Source organism: Saccopteryx leptura, chromosome 6 (genome assembly GCF_036850995.1).
Source record: "Saccopteryx leptura isolate mSacLep1 chromosome 6, mSacLep1_pri_phased_curated, whole genome shotgun sequence".
Classification (NCBI taxonomy): domain Eukaryota; kingdom Metazoa; phylum Chordata; class Mammalia; order Chiroptera; family Emballonuridae; genus Saccopteryx; species Saccopteryx leptura.
In genome coordinates, this window is record NC_089508.1 from 38,592,754 (window position 1) to 38,614,501 (window position 21,748).

General features: G+C 38.6%; 1 protein-coding gene across 1 annotated transcript in view; it reads right to left on the reverse strand.

Moving 5' to 3' along the window:
• Positions 1–21,748, reverse strand: part of SYT16 (synaptotagmin 16) — a 230,225-nt gene that overhangs the window by 73,366 nt on the left and 135,111 nt on the right. The window contains exon 3 of the mRNA XM_066343078.1: positions 14,541–15,207. Within this exon, the coding sequence (XP_066199175.1) occupies positions 14,541–15,063 (523 nt within the window). The 5' untranslated portion in view covers positions 15,064–15,207. The remainder of the gene's footprint in view (positions 1–14,540; positions 15,208–21,748) is intronic.

Sequence of the window (21,748 nt, forward strand, 5' to 3'; positions counted from 1 at the left end):
GAGTGAGGGTGAGAGCCTGTGGAGCCTGGCCAGCGAGTAGGAAGGACCAACGTGGGCAGTAACAAATGCTTCTCCTTATGGAAGAGCCTTCAAAAGGGACATTCCCTCGCCATGGTCTACCCTGAGGGACACTGCCAATGAGAGACTAGCCTGTGGAGCTGGAAGAAACCCTTTGGGGCAGTGAGTATCCAAACCTGCTAATGCATTTGGTAGGATCTGTGGATGGTCATTGTGAATTCTCAGCTGGTTTGCAAGAATAAATGAGGTCTTTACAGAGAAAGAGGAAAAAGGACAGATTATTTTCCTACCATGCAATATTGAAAATTTTTTGAAACATTTTAAGCTCCCTCCTTGAATTCCCGTCCTGTCCTGTCCCTGAGGGACTAGATGGCCAAGAAGCCACAGGTACCACCCCAGATTTCTTCAGTGATTGGAGTGATGCTAGAAGTGACAACATGAGTGAATGGCCCCTCTGCCTTCTCAGAGCCCACAGAGTGACAGCCTGCTTGCGTTGGGGATGCTGTGTTGCTAACCGTATAAAAACGCATGCATTCTTCTGTTTTTCTCATTTCAGTGTTTCTACTGTGCAGATGAATAAAGTGAAGTATGCAAATTACTTAAAACCCTGGAAGGAAGATAATTTTCAAAGACAGTATTCTCTTTAACCAATAAAATTACTATTTTTAAAGCAAAAAAAAAAGTGTGTTAAGAAACTTGGAGAGTGCTATTGACTAGATTCTTCCAACAATATGTAATCTATATAGTTCCTTGTAGAATATTTATAGGCTAATCCTTTTCCTGAAGGTAATGAGATTTGGTGATGACAGCTGAGATTAGGTTCATGTTCATTCATAAGTCATTTATTTTTTTTTTCTATTCATGGTGCTGTGCTAAATGTCCTGCCACCAAAGAGCCTACAAACTTGAAAGCACAAACCCTCTGCCATCAAAGAGCCTGTGGACTTGGATTGGTACACTTGGAAAAACAAAAGTTAAGCACAATATAAAGTCTATATTATTGAGAAATGCAGTATGTTATTGGCACACTGAAGTGCAAGCAGCTAACTGCCAGAAAAAGGCAGGGTGAGGAAGGAGGTGCACATATGGGAAATGTGGTAGAAGCTGGAGAAAGGAGATAGGGAAGGCTTTAGTTATGGACTAAATGTTTGTATCCCCGAAAATTCACATGTTGAAATCCTCACCTGCCATGTGATGATATTAGGAGGTGTAAACTCTGGGAGGTAATTAGGTCATGAGGGTGGAGTCCTCACAAATGGAATTAGTGCCTTTAAAAAAGACCCTAGATCGTTCCCTCACACCATCTTTCATGTGAGGCAACACTGAGAAGATGGCTCTCTATTAACCAGGAGGTGTCTGTCCTTCACCTGGCACAGATCACCTGGTGCCTTATACTTAGACTCTCCAGCACCTAAAACTATGAGAAATAAATGTTTTTTAGACCACTCAGCTACAGTATTTTTGCTATAGCCAGCTGAATGGACTAAATGAGGAGAACCTCCTTGTATGGCCAGTAGCCACGGCCACCAACACAGAAGCCTGGCCCATGCAGGTTCAAATTTGATTTAGACAGACGGTAATGAAACAGCGAAGCCAAGAACTGGTGGGCCATTAGCTTTAATCCTAGCTTGCACCCAGCGGGCAAGAAATACACACAGTGGGAAAACACTTCTCTTTCCATTCAGGGCTCCCAAAGCCACTGACTTATCTGAGTTTCCTAGAATCAAAGGTTTGTACCTCACCAGCTTTATTCACCTCTGTTCCCCTTCTCTCTGCACAAACTCTCTTTCCTTCAGCACTCTGCCATCTTGGCTGCTGCTTCTCTCCCCACGTGGCCTTTCTCTGCTCTCCTACAGCATAGGCTCCTCCTAGAACATAATCACTCTTCCCCGGAACAACGTGATCTCTCTTTCTTTTAAAACCTTTTGGTGCAAAAGCCCTCCCCCCACACACATTAACATAATCACACCCATCCCAAGCAGGAAGGGCAACTAATATTATCACCTGGGCGACGAGCTTCCACTTGGGCAGTGCCATCTTTAACAAAGTGAACATAATATGTTTTATCTGCCCAACAATGGCACCAATCGCCTGACATATTATATTTATTGTTTATCTGGTAAATATCAGTTATGGGTAAGACTTAGATGTCTGTTTCACCAGTTAGCTATCACTTCCAGAAAGTCTCAGTTCAACTGCAGATTCTAGCTCCTGCACAATTAATATGGACTACTTCAAAATCTATACAACTGCTTGGACAACACTTTAATTACTGTTTTGATCAATATCTATGTTGAGTGGAATACTTAAAATCATGTCAACACAAATTAAAAAACAAATTTCAAAATTTTCAAAAAGAAAAGAAAAAACTTATAGACAGACAACAGTGTGGGGACTGCAGGAGGGAGAAGGGGGAGGGTAGAGTGTGGGGAGATGGAGGAGGGTGGAGGGGAGGATAGGTGGTGATGGAGGAAGACTTGACTTGGGTGGTGCACACAACACAATATACAGATGATGTATTACAGAATTGTACACCTGAAACCTGTTCAATTTTATTAACCAATGTCACCCCAATAAAATTTTTTTTTAAAAGAAAACCCATAATAGATATTTCAACAGAGGAAATTTAATATGGAGTTGTTTCTACAGGTATTGGTTATTGAATGAATGAGAAGAGGAACATGGAAATGGCCCCGAAGTTGTAACTGCAGAAAGCAGCTACCATGCTTCCAGCTGCAGAAACAAAGAGAAACAGTCAAATAAATTTCAATTTATTGAAATTAGAAGCTCAGAAGTGAGGTCCTATGGACATGAGGCTCAGACCTCTAAGGAGAGGCCATTGCCCGCCTGGTGTTGGTGGTTCAGGCTCTCAGAAGAGCTCCACAGAGTTTAGGCTCAAACATCTGAGGAGGTGAAACCACTGGGCCAGCACTGTGACCTCTGAGTGGGGTGAATACTGAATAAGTTGGGGACTAGAGCCAAAACTGTAGTACTCAGGCCCGCTAGGAACTACCAGTGTCACATGGGAAAAACCTACTCAAGACACAAACTGATGTCAAGAGGAAGAGGGAGAGGCCTGCCAAGGGAGGAAAGAGGACCTCCTGAATCTCCTTCTCCCTTGGCTTTTATTGATCAGAAGCAGAACATAGGTAACAAGATTACAAGGGAGGGAGGTCAGGTGAGAAGGGGAAAGAATGACTAATGGCCATTTTGCTGACATGGAGAAAAGGCTAAGTGGGTCAGTACATTCTTTTTCTTTTGCTAATTAACAAGCACAAAGAAAGGGGCAATCTAGAACCTCTAGGCTAATTTTCTAAAGCCGTTCACATGCAATCCTTTGTGTCTGCACAAAGGTCACTCACACAGTTTCTTGGTGTTTGCATCCAAGAGACATTCACTCAGGGCTTTTAACTAAAGTTCCTCAATCCAAGTCATAGAGGGTTCAAGGAGGGAAAGGAAAGAAAATAAAAAAGGTTCTCAGAGAACTCCAATTTTATCCGTCCAATGGTTTCTTTAAAATAAATCTAAATTATATATGGAAAAAAATGTTAAGAGTTGGCAAAGTTAAATGGTGAGTTTGTGGGTGTTTATTATGTCACACTGTATTTTTCTGTTTTTGAAATGTTTCATAGATTTAAAAAGTAGGAAATGTAAAGGGCACTAAAAACCCCATTCGCAGTGGCTTCGACCACCCCTGAGCAGAGTTAACCGGAGCTCCAAGGGATGACAAACTTATAATCACATTTCAGAAACTCTCACCGTCCATAGACTCTTTTTCAGAAACAAGATTCTCTCTCCTCAGGAGTGGATATTGGAAAAGAGTACCGGGAGAGGAAGAAAGGGAGAAGAATAAAAAATGGGGGGGGGGGGGGGAAGAAAAGAGAATAATATTTCCACGGTACTTAAAAAAATAAACAACACACAACACATGGGTTCAGAATCTTCCTCAAGCAAGAATAATCAAGATAAATGGGAAAAGGTCTTATTAAGCTCATAGTTTCTATCAGGGTTCAACTTCTTCACCCTTAGGCTAGATAATTGCAAGAAAAATACATCCAGCTCCATTAATGTCTGCGGCTCGGGGCAAGGAAGACTCCTGAGCCTTTTTATTGTCAAGTAATTCCATTATTAAAGAAAAATTTCTGGTTCCTTGAGAATTGTTAAAATGGAATTTAAGTTTATTTGTAGTATCTTACCTCTAATTCCAATAATCTATTCCTAATAATGCTAAGAAAATAGAAGATGGAATTTGTTTTCTCATTTTAAACCTGTCCTTAAAAAACTGTTCTAGCATTTATTATAACTCCCAGAAATCAAGGCAAAAATTGAATCAATATTTTGACCATGTGCGTAAGTAACACCTTTTAACTTCTGTCCACCTACAATGTTGTTACACACCTGAAATTTTTTTTTAAATGACAATCATCGAAAAATAAATACTGATGGCCATAACAAACCCCTTGCTTGCCTAAATGTCAAGGCTCCAAAACTGTATGTCAGGCTTTTAGCATGTTCATTAATATCTTGCTTTTCTAAAATGTGCAAGTCAATATATCAAGAAAATTAACTTCAAAAAGCTTTTAGAAAACAAATTTTGAGGCTTTTTCAGAGGAAACCTTTTTTTATGGACAATTCTATATAACCAAGGAACATAATGGAAAATGCTATCAAAAGGACTGGCCCTGGCCGGTTGGCTCAGTGGTAGAGCGTCAGCCTGGCATGCAGAAATCCCGGGTTCAATTCCCAGCCAGGGCACACAGGAGAGGCACCCATCTGCTTCTCCACCCCTCCCCCTCTCCTTCCTCTCTGTCTCTCTCTTCCCCTCCTGCAGCCGAGGCTCCATTGGTGCAAAGATGGCCCGGGCACTGGGGATGGCTCCTTGGCCTCTGCCCCAGGCACTAGAGTGGCTCTGGTCGCAACAGAGTGACGCCCCAGATGGGCAGAGCATCGCCCCCTGGTGGGCAGAGAATCGCCCCTGGTGGGCGTGCCGGGTGGATCCCGGTCGGGCGCATGCGGGAGTCTGTCTGACTGTCTCTCCCCATTTCTAGCTTCAGAAAAATACAAAAAAAAAAAAAAATAGGACTAACAGTCTGGCCTATGGTGGCGCAGTGGATAAAGCGTCGACCTCAAATGCTAAGGTCGCCAGTTCAAAACCCTGGGTTTGCCTGGTCAGGACACATATGGGAGTTGATGCTTCCTGCTCTTCCCCCCTCTTTCACTCTCTCTTTCTCTCTCTCTCTCTCTCTCTCTCTCTCTTCTCTCTCTCAACATGAATTTTAAAAAATTTAAAAAGAAAAAGAAGGACTAACAAATGAAGACCAATGTAAGCAGAAATAGATCTACTCTCAAGAAAGCACTTGCACAGTGAAAAAGCAAAGCACCAGTATTACAAAAAAGGAAAAGGTGAGAGGAATATTTTATGGGCAGTAACACATCCCACAAAAGGGCAGTGAAGCCCGTATGGTTCATAAATCAACTGCATTATATTCCCTGATAACCGTTTAGTCCCAGCTGCCACTAGCCACACTAACATCAACAGGATAAAACACCTGCCGGCCATAATAGCTAGAGACCAACCAGCAGCTAAGAGAACTGTAAGATTTTCCCTTCCATGTCATACTAACCTCATTGAGTAATGTGATTGAAAAGTCAAATTATGTCACCCTCCTTACAAAGCCTACTGTTCTAGTTTCTTAAACTACGTTCCACGTAGCCATAAACTGTTTCTACGGTTCTTTCTATATGCCAGTAGACTTGGAATACATTAATTCCATTAGCAGGCTATTTCAGGAAATAGTGAGCATATTTCTTGGAAACAAATACGTGTGGTTAAAAAACAGCCTCAAAAAAAAAAATATCGGTGAAAAACTGAAAACAAAGATGATTTTTAAATGCAATTAGCACTCCTTTCCTGTACAAAGCAAAGGTGTCACCACTGCTTCTTGACTGAGAAGTCAGTGTTTTGAATTTGGGTCTCAAAACCAAAAAGCCTAGCTTGAGATGGCACTGTGAGGAGTCTCTCTGCCTCTTAATCATAGGCAACTGCTAAATGAAGTGTATCTATTTTCTCTGTTACATTACTATTGGCAACCAGGTCCTCAGTAAGTGCCCAGAAATGTTGCCATGGTTACAAAAAGCATTCAGCCTCCCTCTTGTTTTAGGCCAATTTAGCTTAAAATCTATTGTGGAGAAAAATATGGCACATTAAGAAACATAAAATCAAGACACAACGTTATGAAAAGAATTCAAGGTTAAATGGGAAAAGCGGGCTTGACAAGGCTTTTTAAAAAATGCATATAAATCACTGATTAAAATGCTGCCTTTTCCTAGCATATCTCCAAAATCCATCTCTTTATAGATTGCAGGGCAGCCCATGCACTGTGTCTGATGTGAGTCCTTGATATAAAGGGGGAAATGAGTGTGTGAAGATAATTTAACTGTTAACCAGCAGGTAAAATGTAAAGGAAAAAAAACAAACATGTTTTTAACATTCATAGAGCTTAGAGTCCAGTCCCTTCTCCTAGTTTCATAGGAGCCTAGGGTATTTGAATATTTTAAGGAAGGAAAGGAATAAGAGCTTCTGTGCATTTGTTAAAGGCATTTGAAGTAAATTAATGGGCTCTATCACATCAGGGAGAGAGAGAAAGACAATGCTCTCTAGAGGGAACTTTGCAAAGCTCTTCCATCTACAAAGTTGTGAGTAAATTGGGACAAGGGGACTGTCTCATTCTAGGTCTCTTCTGCATTCCCAATTCCCATTGCCACCAAAGAGCCAGGGCATCAAAAACATTTTTGCATCTTCTGGAACATATTAAATAAATGGCATACACTTTTCAACAATCCAAAGGAGAGGCCCAGAGCTTATCCTTGTGTATACCTTTCCATTTCCCGCAGAGCTTTGGACATGGTAGGCATTCAATAAATATTTGATTAACTGAGAATGGCCATCACATAAGACCTCTCTTTATAGAGAAGTGTTTCTCTCCATATTTACATATGTATACATACCACCCTTTATCACTTTCTATTGTTGTTATTTTCACTGTGAAATGGAGGGAAGTGGTGATTATAATGCTATTAAGGACTAATTTGAAGACTTTCTTTTTCAGGATGATAGAATAGATGTTCTTTTCTCCATTATTCCTTCTACTTACAACCAAAAAACCCTCTACATTGTATGTTAAACAAAGAAGAGGCCCTGGCCAAGTGGTTCTGTTTAGAGAGACATCTCAATATGCCAAGGTTGCATGTTAGTTCCCCAGTCAGGGCACACACAAGAATCAACCAATGAATGTGTAAGTAAGTGGAACAACAAATTGATGTTTCTCTCTCTCTCTCTCTCTCTCTCTCTCTCTCTCTCTGTCTCTCTCTCTCATCAATAAATAAAAAAAAATTTTAAATAATAAAACAAAGAAGAGAAGACTGAACAGTGCAGATAAAAAGGCAAGCTGGCCAGGGACCATGAGACTCAAGAAACAACATGGTGGTGAGTGCCCTGGGCTCTTTTGTCTCATATATCCTAGACTTGAAGCTGAAGAATCTGGCAACCCTGAAAAACCAGTGGGCAGACAAAAAGCCTCAAGAAAAGCTTGCTTTCTCTATACAAAGGACCAGGGAAAGGGTAGCCCAGCAAAACAGAAAACTTTTAGACAATAAATGTTCTACTCCAGCCAAACAGAGAAAACACTGTGCTTCCTATCCTCACCCACACCAGCAGAGGCCAAGTAGAGAGCTCAGACTTGCATCCGCACCAGCCTGTAATGAGCCACCTTAATACTCCCATCAGGGAGTGCCAGAGACTGCTGTGTAGGGATCCAGGACCTTCTCCTTGCTGGCCAGTAATGACCATCTGCACCCCTGCAGTATCACAGAAGACCACCTGGAGAGCCTGGACCAACCCTACCACACCTCTGCTCCTCCCAATTTAGGTGATGTTAGTAGAGGTCTGGTGGAGATTCAGGATTTTCACCAACATCCAGTAGTAGTAGTAAGGCTATATCCTCAACTCAGTGTTAGTGGCAACCACCTGGGCAAACAGAACTCCCATCCCAACCCTGCATTAATGAGGAGCACTCCGTCAAGTGTTAAAAAGGTCAAGAGGGGCCCTGGCCGGTTGGCTCAGTGGTAGAGCGTCGGCCTGGCGTGCGGGGGACCCGGGTTCGATTCCCGGCCAGGGCACACAGGAGAAGCGCCTATTTGCTTCTCCACCCCCCCTCCTTCCTCTTTGTCTCTCTCTTCCCCTCCCACAGCCAAGGCTCCATTGGAGCAAAGATGGCCCGGGCGCTGGGGATGGCTCCTTGGCCTCTGCCCCAGGCGCTAGAGTGGCTCTGGTCGCGGCAGAGCGACGCCCCAGAAGGGCAGAGCATCGCCCCCTGGTGGGCAGAGCGTCGCCTCTGGTGGGTGTGCCGGGTGGATCCCAGTCGGGCGCATGTGGGAGTCTGTCTGACTGTCTCTCCCCGTTTCCAGCTTCAGAAAAATACCAAAAAAAAAAAAAAAAAAAAAGGTCAAGAGGGAAACCCAGAATTCTCCCTCCACCCACCAGTAATAAGTCAGTGCTCCACTGCCCTGCTAGAGCCCCATCACAGACTCTCTGTTTGAGATGCCTTTGGTGGTGGGGGCTGGAGGGTGGGGGGAGGCAGCATCAAAATAATGACAAGTATTTCTTTTTATGTATTCACATTATTTTTACACACTGTTTCTTCTTACATACTACAACAATAGCTCCCTAACACTTACGTTTTCCTCCCATTTAGCATCCAAACTGAAGCTTGAGTTATCCATGTAAAACAGAACTCTGTTGCTCTCACTCTTAAGATCTTTCTGAGATTCCCAACTTGCTTACAGAATAAAACCTAAATCCTTAACACGAAAAGCAAAGACCGTCCCAATTGCAACCTAAACTCTAGCCTTGTGATCCATCCCTGAAAATGCCAGGCTTGTCCATGTCTGTGTTCATGTCATGTCATGTCCTTCTGTTGGAATGCCTTGCTCCCTCCATCCATCTGTTAAATTCTGACTCATGCTCAGAGTTTGCAGTCCTACACTGTCTGCTCTGTGGAACTTTTTCAGATCACCTCTGACAAAATCACCCCCAAAGCTACCATGTACATAATTATTATAACTTTACACAAACTTTTTTCATGACTTGTTACTCATAACTATCTCTTAGGCATTACAGAACTCCTTGAGGGAAAAACAAGATAATCTTCTACCTAGACAGACTCCACCCTCTATAAAAAGAAAAAGAAGAAAAAAAGAAGAAAAAAATTATCAATACCAAAAAATTAAGAGAGAGATCACTATAAACCCTACGAGCTTTAAAAAGATAACCAGAAAATACTATGTCCATAAATTTAACAACACAGATGAAAAGGGGAGGGGGGCTTAAAAAAAGACAAAGTGCCAAAAATCACTGAAGAAGATGGAAAACTTGAACATTTTTATACATACTACACAAACTGAATTGCATTTCAAAATCTTCCCACAGAAGAAAATTCCAAGTTCAGTTGGCTTTACTAGAAAATTCTGGCAAACATTTAATAAATAAATAATACTAATTTAACACAAATTTGTCTAGACTATAAGAAAGGAGAAACATTTCACAACTCATTTTATAAGGCCAGCATTACCCAGATACCAAAACAAGAGAGAGAAATCGCAAGAAAAGAAAACTACAGACTAAGATCTCTAATGAAAATATATTTTTAAAAATCCTCAACAAAATATTAGCAAATCAAATTCAAGAATATATGAAAAAAAATGGTATACCATAACCCAGGGGTAGTCAACCTTTTTATACCTACCGCCCACTTTTGTATCTCTGTTAGTAGTAAAATTTTCTAACCGCCTACAGGGTTCCACAGTAATAGTGATTTATAAAGTAGGAAAATAACTTCACTTTATAAAATTTATAAAGCAGAGTTACAGCAAGTTAAAGCATATAATAATAATTACTTATCAAGTACTTTATGTTGGATTTTTGCTAAGTTTGGCAGAATAAATCTTTATAAAACAACTTACTATAGTTAAATCTATCTTTTTATTTATACTTTAGATGCTCTGCTACCGCCCACCATGAAAGCTGGAACGCCCACTAGTGGGCGGTAGGGATCAGGTTGACTACTACTGCCCTAAGGCAAAGATGTTCATGTTCATTACTCTTATTCAAAATGATAATATATTGTAATCAATCAAGAAAAAGAAATAATAGACATAGACATTGAAAAGGAAGAAATGAAACTCTCATTTATCTCATGGATTGTATTATTGTATATGTAGAAAATCCCAAAATAGCTACAAAAAAAACTATTAGGACTAATCAGTGAGTTTAGGCAGGTTGTATAATACAAGATCATAAAATAAAGGTCACAAAAGGTATTTCTATTTATCAGCAAGTAGCAATTAAAAATTAAAAATTATTAAAGTATTATTTATAACAGTATCCAGAAAAAGGAAATATTCAAGTATGAATCTAACAAAATGTGTATAAAACCTGTATCCTAGAAACTACAGAATAGATTTAAAAATTAAGACATAAATAAATGAAGTGATATACAATGTTCATGGATTGAAAAACACAATATTTTTAGCATGGTCATTTTCTCCAAACTACTCTATGGATTCAACACAATTTCAATCACATTTCTAACAATTTTTTTTAAAGAATCACTAAGTTTATTCTAAAAATTATATGGAAATGCAAATAAACTAGAATAGTCAAAACATTTTTAAAAATAACATTAAAATGTTCTCACTTGGCCTGACTTGTGGTGGCGCAGTGGATAAAGCATTGACCTGGAAATGCTGAGGTCGCCGGTTCGAAACCCTGAGTTTGCCTAGTCAAGGCACATATGGGAGTTGATGCTTCCAGCTCCTCTCTCCCTCTCTCTCTCCTCTCTAAAACTGAATAAATAATAATAATAATAATAATAAAATAAAAAAGTTCTCACTACATGATTTCAAGACTCATTGTAAAGCAATAGTGATCAAGACATTGTGACACTGGAGAAAGAATACAAATATAGATTAATGAAAAAATGTAGAGTCCAGATATAGACCCACATATATATAGATAATAGGTTTCTGACAGTGAATGCAAAGCATATGATGGAGAAAAAGTAGTCATTCCAACAAATGGTATAGGAATGATTAGACAGCTATATGTGGGGTAGGGGGCTCAATCCATACCTTACATTATATTAATAATTTATTCTAGAATAAAACATAGGAAGGAAGTCTTTGTGGCCCTAGGTTACACAGCAATTTTCTAGCTATGATACTAAAAGCACAATTCATAAAAGAAAAATTTGGTAAGTTGGATTTCATCAAATTAATAATTTCTGTTCTTTGTGGGGTATTGTTAAAGGAATGAAAAGATAAACCACAAAACTAGGTAAAAATACTTTTAAATACTCACAAATGTTTGAAAAGTAATTCATATTCAGAATATAGACAAAACTCTTAATTCTCAAAAATAAGAAAACAATTCAATAAAAGTGGGCAAAAGATTTAAAGACTACCACAAAAACCATACACATACAAGTAACTACATGAAAAAATGCTGTGTCATTAGTTATTAGGAAAATGAAAATTAAAGCCAATTGGAATGCTAAAACCTATGAAGAATATGAGATTTTACCCTACTTTCATACTAACAAATTAGCCTGCTACAGTTTTGTGGACCTGGGAAGAAGACACAAAACTTCTGGGTCAAAGACAAAGAATAACGTATTACTCACAGCACAGTAAGCAACATGAGCAACATTGCTTCCCTGTCCTCCAAGTACCACAGGTGCAATGCAGAAGCAGACCCAGATGGATCCTATGCATGCAGTGAATGTATGTCACAGCCAAGGAACACCAAGTTCAAAAAACCTAAATCATTTGCAAGCAAATCTGCCTAAGCTTTGCCCTGAAGAGAGACATTTTAGACTGGAGAGCAAACAAATCTTCCCTCTGCTCTGGAGGGAAACACCACATCTATCGTCCAAGGCTCTTTGTCATACAAATATCCTAGAAAAGATAATCTAACATAAAAGATATTTGCTATTCTGTTTTCAGGACATGCAAAAATGGAAGAGCCCAATGGAGAATTATCTCCTAATATGAGCTACCACTACACACCTTATAAGAATGGCTTTAAATTTAATAATAAATAATAATAACACCATAAAGTGCTGGTGAGGATACGAGTGACTGGAAATCTTACAGATTACTTCCAGGAATGCAAAATGGTACTTTGGAAAACAGTGAAATTTTTTTTTATATATGAAGTTAAACACATACTTCCCATATGCCCAGTAATCCCACTCCTAGGTATTTACCTCACTGAAAGAAAAAATTATATTCACACAGAAACTTGTTTTGCAAATAGTTAGAGCAGCTTTATTCATATTGCTAAAAACTGAAAACAACCTAAATATCCCTCATCTGATGAGTGGAACAACAAATTGTGGTGCATTCGTGCAATGGAATACTATTTAGCAATAAAAAGGAAAAAAAAAAACCTACCGAAACACATAACACGGATGAGTCTCAAATACAGTATGACAAGTGCATCATGAAAAAAAACAGATTCAAATGGCTGCAAACTGCATGATTCCATTTATATGACATTCTGGAAAAGGCAAATGATAGAAACAGAAAGTATATTCACAATTGCCAGGAGCTGGATGAAGGAAAAAGGACTGACTATAATGGGACTTGGAGTAATTTTTTTTTAAGGGGAGGAAACTGTTTTATACCTTGATTGTGACAGTGGTTATAAGACTACACATGTGTTTATCAAAACTCACAGAACTATACGAAAAGGATAAATTTTACTGTATGTAAATTATACCTTTAAAAAGAAAAAAGAGGGTCTATGTGTAAACTCCAGAATCAGACTTCCTGAGCTCTGCCTCTTTCTTAATGTGGACCTTGGGTATATTCCCAAACTCTCTGAGTAGCAAGTTTCTCAACTTGTGAAGTAAGAGTAAAAACAGTATTTATATCTTACAGTGGTTAGCTTTCTTGCTGCTGTTCCATCATTAATTATTATTTGATTTCCTACTACTATATAAACCTAACATGTGCTTGATGTTAAGAATACAGAAATGAAGCTATGACATGGCCCCTGCCTTCCCAGAGGCTACAATTAGCGAATAAATATCTCCTGAACAGACAAATAAAAATAATTATTTTAAATAGTTTTTAGATTCCTACAATGCCTTTAGACTATTACAATTTCAAACATTGACAAAAGAAATGTTAAGCATCTATTAAGCCAAATTTATATTAAAAATTTTAATCTAGTTCAATGTTAGCAAGAATTTTCTAAAAGAGGAACTGAAATTTCAAGTCAAATCTAAGAAATCCTATTGGTAGCCCAGCTATTTCTAGAATTACCTCAACAGATCATTTTAAAACACTTGACATTGCGCTTACTTACAGTTTATCAGATTCAGAAAGAATATTAGCCTACCTTGTTTTTACCAACTTATTCTAGCATTTAATATCACTAATATTACTTTAATTGGAGCAAGAGTATCAGGAAGCATAAAAAGAACATAAAAATGTTTACTCATTTTCCAAAACTTAATATATCTGGATAAAACATTTCTTTAGAAAGATAAAGCAAAGAGGAATCATGAAAATAGATGAAGAGATTATGGAATATTCTAGAAATGTCTGTTCTCCCTAAGAGAATTATTTTACTTTTATATTACATTAAAGATCCAGCAGTCTGTGTGAGCTGTATGTATTACAACATTGTATATACACACCCAACACCTTTCTCTGCATATCATGTACTTGTCTGTCCCTCAACCAGGTGCAATGTCCTTTCTTCAGGCTCAGAGTATCAGAAGTATGAAAAATTGATGCCAGAACATACAATGTATGCTTTTACAGAGTTAATTACAAGTTTCATCATATTCACTTTACATTTTCTGAAGGCCCATTATATGCTCAGTTCTGACAGGATAAAGCTTTATAGGCAGTTTGTTTTAAATATGTCCTTTCCATTCAAGGCTAAAAGAAAATCAAGCTATTCTTATTTCAAAGATTTTCTCTCTACTGTCATCTCACATCATGTCTCAGTGAAACACTGTGAGAAGTGTTCTTGGAGTGTTAGCAACTAAAAATTTTGCAACAAGTGTGGCTTTTTGCGCAGGATTTCACACCGAATAATAATACAGTAACATCTAGAGGTTCCTAATCTAGTGGGGGAAAATAGAAGAACATTTCAAAAGATATTTTTAAAAGCATGATATGCACAAGGGGCTTCTCAAACAGAACCCACAGACTCATTTTCAACATTTCACTTGCTTGTTTTGGAATATAAATCCCACAAACATGGATATTTCAAATTTTTATATATTAAAACTATTCCTAAGGATGGCATCTCTTGATTAAAAAGTCAGCATATGGGAAGGTATATAAGAGAGAAACATAAGTCAGATGACAACTAAAACAAGTTAAAATAAAATAAGAAGAAATGTCTTTTGGAAGAACCCAGAGAAAATGATTACTAAGCTAACTTACCTTGCTTTTTTCCATAAACATTTTCTAAAATACCAGAGAGCTGGCTCTCACAGCCATGTTGAAGGCCACTCCTCTGCCTTTCAAGGTGATGTTCTTCCTCGGCAATAGAAGAAAGCAGATGTGGTAGCTTTGGGTCATCACGTGTCTGATTGGGCCGCTGGGATATTATGGAACAAGAGTCCTTTGCCTGTTGGCTAAGTCTAGGGCTTGAATTTTGATTGGCAACCTGCAACTCACTATTACAACAGGAAAAATGATCCACTTCAAGAAACATGGAATTTGTGTCCTCTTGACTCCAATCATTGCTTTGTTCTTCTTCTTCAGCATAGGTTTCTTGAATCTGAATATCATCTAAGTCCTGGTCTAACTTGTCACTCAACTCAGAGTTTTGTTTGCTTAAGTTAACCAGCGAGGCAGATAGCACATCTCCTGCTTGCTGGAGAGCTTCATATATCCGAGATATCCAGGAAGAGAGAGGCTGCAAGAAGTTCGGAGCATCCTGAGATGCCATGGCCAATACCATGGCCAGTGATCTGATGTCTAAAAGTCCACTTGTTCAGTTCCTTCAGTACTGTGGAGTTAATATGAACTACAGAATAAGCATGATGAGAAATTACATTGGAGGTCTCTTAATGGCTGTGAATATTTCACTCTCAAAACTTCTCAGCTGAAACAGAGGAAAGAAATACTTATACCCATTAAAGTTACAACCTTAGACTCATCACCAAATGCCTACAATCAATGTCAAAAAGCAATCGGGGACAAAAAGAGATCGTTATTAAAATCTTAAGGCAACTAAATAAAAATTCCTGTGAAATTATTTCAATACATATTCACCTCCACAGGCATGTGCAAAACTTCCATTACCAGTAATGGGCTCTATTCACATGGACTAAGAGAAGTCTATCCCCATAGACCACACCTAACAGTGTGAAAAGAATAAATGAATCTTCATGAAAAGGCAATTGGATATGACATTTCAAAATACAAGAAAGGTTGGATGCTTCATCTACGAACTCTGCAGATCCCAGAGAGCAGGCTAATAGCATCTCCGCTTCACGACACAAAGATTTATCCTTTCAAAGGAAATGTGTGCCTGGAATTAAAAAGCTTTTAACAAATCTTGAAGCAGGACTTTATATTTTTATGCAATTTCTAGAAATTATATCTATTCTTGGGCAGCATACAATCACTGAAAAATTGAGGATGGCAAGTGGATTAGGCAGCTTACTGAAGTCACATCCCTAGCATTTGGTTGCCTTGGTCTACATTCCAGCCTCCCCGAGATACCCCTCCACAGCCTATGAGATTCCCGAGAGAGACTTCTTCCCATCAACTTCACAACCAGAAGGAAGCAACTAGAGGACATCGAAGAGCAACAGGGCATAATGAAGGCTCAAGAGCTAAATATATATATATATCCTTTAACTGCTCATCAACAGCTCAGGATGGATGTTATAAATGAGAGCAGAGCCTAAATTCACTGCTGGCACTTAATTACTTCATCTCTTTTACAGCTTCCTTCTGACCAGTTCTACCGGCAATCCCATAGGTTTCAGTCCTCTTGACCTCAAGCTACTGCATTTGATATGACCGCCTGTATTATCCTAAAATTTTTCTCTTTAGCTTTTGTGAAAACCATGCATGTATACATTGATTTATTCAACAAACAAATATTGATTAAATGCCTATTGAGTGCTGGGCATGATGCCAGGTATAAGGTAACCCTGAGGTCTCTGTCCCCATGGAGCCCACATTCCAGTTAAAGGGAAACTGAGCTCTCAGCACTTTCCCCTCGTGCTGAATAATTCATGTGTCTGCCTTTCAGGCTTTTTCTTGTCTCCCCACCAGCTGCACATATGCAACCACTCACTGTCCTCTGGTTTCTCCTCCTCCCCCTTTCTACGCATCAGATGGAAGAGTTGATCCATCCATAAGTCTCAATAAACACTGTTTTTTAAAACTCCAAAATACACATCTGCAGCTCTTAGCTCCTCCTTCTTTCCAAGCTTGTGTGGCTGGTTAGCTAAGTCAGTGGTTCTCACACGTTGCTGTGTCAGTACTACCAGGTGAGCTAATAAAAAACGCAGAGGCCCCAGCTTGTTGAAGGACTGGGCCCTGGAACTTTGTACGTCTTTTGTTCCCCAGGTGATTCTGACTTTGCCAAAGTTTCAGGAAGGCTGATCTAAGGATACATCCACACATGGGTGTCTCACCAAACTCTCAAATTCATATCTCATCAAAACCTAGCACATCACTTTTGCAACCACACTGTTTAATACTCTATAATCGCAGCATTCTAGTGGTTGTAAATTTCTCTCTTCTACAATTCCCCATTCCACTCCAAATTCTGCTGGTTGAGGGTCTGTGAAAACAGTCTTCCACTGTGGTTAGTATGGTGACCCTCTTTCCCTGGCTGGGTTCCATCTCTAGACTTCCCCAGCCTCCATCCATCCTCTAGGTTTGTTCACCATAACCTGAGTGGTTATCAGATTATTGACTGTCTCCTCACCTGGAATGAAAATCCCATGGAGGCTAGGGGTAGTAAATTCCCAATAAATTAATTAACAAGTCCAATTTGTGCCTAGGACAGTGTCTAGCACAGAGCACATACTCAAATTTGTTAACTTGAATAAAATCTACCCAGAATTGTTGAAAACATCTTCATGTCCCCACACAAATCCCCTGCTTGACAACATTCAACAGTTCTTTTAGCATTTGTTCCACCCCATTTCACCACCATAGTTTTGTTTGTTTGTTTGGTTGGTTGTTTTTTTCTCTCCACAAATATTTTGCTTGAGTTAATATGCTCAGGGCATCCCTGATCTAGAATGTTCTGAGAAATCATTGGGTTTAGCTTCTACCACTGTCCTTTAGGTAATTGAAACTTTTAAAGACAGAAATGACATATCTTCCTTAGTAACCCAATAAACCTTTTTATTGTTTATCCATGCAGAAAAAAAAGAACTTTGCTTTCATAGGCAACCCAAAATCTTTGTATTTACATCAGCTTTATCTTGTCCAATCTTTGAACCAGGAACAGCCCGTGGTCTCAGGGTCATATCTCCATGTCTTCTGTCATCTCTGTCCACCAAACCCTCATGATAATTTCTTAAAAAATAAATCTTGGGTAACTCCCCTAGTTTTTTTAAAAAAGAAATGTGGTTCTCTCTTATCCTGAAAAATTCAGCACTGGCAAATATTTGTTTATGTTTGTTGACATGTAGGTCTTCAAAAATTAATTTTAATGCCTCGAATTCACTACAGTCCTCAATTTTCCTTGTTCTTTATACACACTTGCTTCACTCATTTCTGTGTAGTATTTGAATTTTAAATCCTACCCTATTAGATAATGTTTCCATTCTTTACTAAGGCAAACAAGAGGAGAGATGCTCAAAAGAAATTAATGATCAGGCCTGACCAGGCGGTGGTCCAGTGGATAGAGCGTCAGACTGGGATGCGGAGGACCTAGGTTCGAGACCCCAAGGTCACCAACTTGAGCGTGGGCTCATCTGGTTTGAGCAAAAACTCACCAGCTTGGACTCAAGGTCGCTGGCTTGAGCAAGTCACTCGGTCTGCTGAAGGCTCACGGTCAAGGCACATATAAGAAAGCAATCAATGAACTAAGGTGCCACAACGAAAAACTAATGATTGATGTTTCTCATCTCTCTCCATTCCTGTCTGTCTGTCTGTCCCTATCTATCCCTCTCTCTGTCTCAATAAAGAAAAATACAAATAGAAATTAATGATCAGCACCATCTAACTGGCTTTAAGGCCTCCTGCTGGGTGTTTTAATTCCTGAACCATTGGGTATGAAGACATCTGGAGGATGCAACAAGACAGTGCAAGGGACCTTCTATCAGAGGGTATTTATCAACCTGCTTGGAACTATTTTCACATTTTCACAACTCACAAAGTCCTCCTTTTGTCCTGAATGAATGTCCAGCTATGCATGGGCTGTCCCCAGTAACACTGACCCACAGTGAGGACTCAGCCATTCCTCGCCACTCGCAGTTGTACAGACACACTAACACAGAATTTTCCAAGGTGACTGCTCTCTCCTGACTTCTATTGACTCTGCCCTGAAACTTTCTCTCCCTAAACTGCCTGGTAAATGCTCATTCTGTATAATGAAACTCTGATGTCGACACAGCATCTACAATCAAGGGTGTGGCTTCAAGTGCTTTGTATGTGCCTTTATGATATAAGGTTGCACTCAGTGCAGTAACTATCTGTCAATCTTCCTGTTCTGATGAACTGTGAGACTGTCAGTGCTGGGATTGTGTTTATACTTAATAACTCCAGGACCCACATAGGGTAGGGACTCAACAGGTGTTTGCTGAATGAATGAATGAATGTTATTAACAAAAATGTTTATAGCTAAATAGCCCTGATTCTTTCATTGTTCTTTATCTGTAAAATGACATGAACTAATTAGATGACCTCAAACAGTTTCTTTCTGCTATGAAACCTGAGAATTTACCAGTGTGGGCCAGACAGCATTGTATCATTGAAGCTGGATATATTCAGGGATTGGAGCCACACTTTTGTCAATAACCACTGTCAGATGACCTCAGAGTGACTGGAAAGAGGCCAAATTTCAGCTCTATATAAAACAGCATTCAGTTGTTACATTCCAAAATACTAAAAAAAAAAGGAAGGGGACCTACAGCTAGAACCTGAAAAATAATCAAATTAGCAACACTGGAGACCTTTTATGTTTTCTAAAGCAGTCTGAAGCCCAAAGGGCTATGCCCTGGCATAGTAACCATGGAGATATCTTTGCTGCTTAGGTACATTTCAATTTGATTGGTAGAGCATGCCAAGGGGATACCACATATATACCTGGTAACTTGCTTCTTTGGGGGCTTTCTTACAGATGAGAAGACAAAGTGGCTTCTAGTATTACAATAATTTTTTAAAATGAGAAAAAAAATAGACAAGAAAAGACAGTCCAGGTCCCTAAATTAAAAATAAAAATACATATTAAGGTCTGTAGTAGTTGAGAAGGCTCATTATTTTAATTAAAATAGTTCATGATATTTTATTACTATCAGAAGTTAAAACAAAAGAACAAAAAAGTATGTGTGCGTATGTTTATGTGCATATGTTTAATATACAAGTGCTTACCTCAAATATATCCAGGGAAGATCTCTCCAGGTACTAAATAAACCAGCAATCTCATAGAGAATTTGGAACAACTGATAAATAAAGATGAAAGTAAAACCACCGATAATATTCTGAGGGACTACGTTTCTTTAAATTCTGCTTTAATTGGAATTATATTTTAGTTATAAAAGTATTTAATTTAATTAAGGTTATTTTTAAACACAGGAAACGACTAAATAGTAAACATTAAAGAATTGTGTTTCTGAAAGGGGAACAACTATCTGCTTTATCACATATTTTGATCATTCTTCCCGGGGTAATTATAAACAGAAATGCTCCATACCCAAAATAATAATGCTCATGGTCCTGCAAGGGCTGTTTAATTTAATCTTCCTGTCCCCATTTTCTATCTCATGACAGATGCTTGAACAGAGGGGGAAAGCTATGATCAAAGAAGAAATATCAGCTTCCAGGGCCTATGCCTCAAAACCTGTATTAATTTGGTGAAAGTTCAAGTGGGAACCTGTGTGCCTATGTGATTTTTAAAGGATGATCAGCTCCTGAGAGAGTCAGACAAATTCTGAGGGAAGAGAAAATGTCTCCCATATGGTCCCCCAGTAACCAATTCCCAAATCAACATACTACACAAGTTCACTTACTGAAGAGTACTCATTTTAGCATTTTTTGAAAAAGAAATTAGCTTGGAAAATTTCTTCTTCTTATTCTCTACTCAGACCTGTAAGGCAATCAAAAATAAAAAAACACCAGGTTTATTTAAAGTGTCTTCTCAGATCCACTCTTGTTATGAGATCAGATTCAATGATGTATATGAAAATGGTTAGGAAAACATAAAACATTATACAAATTAAAAAAATAAATAAAATAAAATGTCTTCTCGCAGCCACCAATTATAATAATTTCCTTGTGTCATCTATTAGATGTAGGTTATGTATTGCCGACTTCCTTAAAGTGGTCATGAGGCTAATTAAATCTACAATTTTTATGACTATTATGCCTTCCAGAGAAAAAGTATTTTGCATTACCTCGTATGAACAAGAAGGCTTAAGAAGATGAATAATGCATGGAGTCAAAATAAGAACTATAAAATGGGCGGCAATCCATCTTCAACACGATTCAAGAGTCTACAGGTGTTTTCTGTTAAAAGCAAATTTGTTATGTGAGTAAGAATACGTGCCATTAAGATGAAATATCTTTTGTAGCACTTGTCAAAAACGTGTTCTAAATGCTGGAATCCTAACAAATATAAAAATGGACTACCAAGGACTCTTTATGTCAACAGTATGATACAATATAGCCACATTGTCATTGCTGGGGCAAGGGCAATCCAACAGACTCTTGACCACTGGGCTTCCAGGGGGAAGCTAATATAAAGTGAAATGTAAAACTGCTCTAAAATCAAAGTATACTTTTTATCAGAGACACTGAGAAAAATGAGACACTGAAGACAGGAAATAGCAATGGCTTCAGAATCACAAAAAAACAAACCAAACTAAGTGTTAAATATGCCCTCAGTTATGCCACAGCATGAGGCAAATCATACTACCTGGGGCACCTAAATGTCTTTATCCATAATACAGGGAGCACTAGCCCCTGCCTTGCAATTCACTTTGGAAATTACATTACACAATGTTTCTAAAGCTCCCTAACAAGAATCCAGTACAGAACAGGTGCTCAGTATCAGTCATTACTAAACCAAAGTTTGCAACATTACAAAAGACAAAAATATATGTTAAAGTCTTGTAGTCTTCCCCTTAATGTGCTAAGAACTCAGAAAAATGACTCTATTTTTGTAGCTAACATTTGCCAAACACATTACAGTATGCAATTCTTCTTGACAACTTATATGATTAAAAACTCCTTGTGAAGGATATTAGCCTTCTATTTTACAGTTGAAATAACTGAGGGCCAGAAAGGGTAAACTTGCCCAAGGTTCATACCTATAATACTGAGTGAAGATGGTATTCCAATTCTCCTTACTGAATTCCAAATTTTTGCTTTTACTGCTATTCCAAGTCTTCACAAAATGCCAATAAAACAGAAAAGACACTCAAAAAAAGTGGAGGTATTTTCCTAATAAC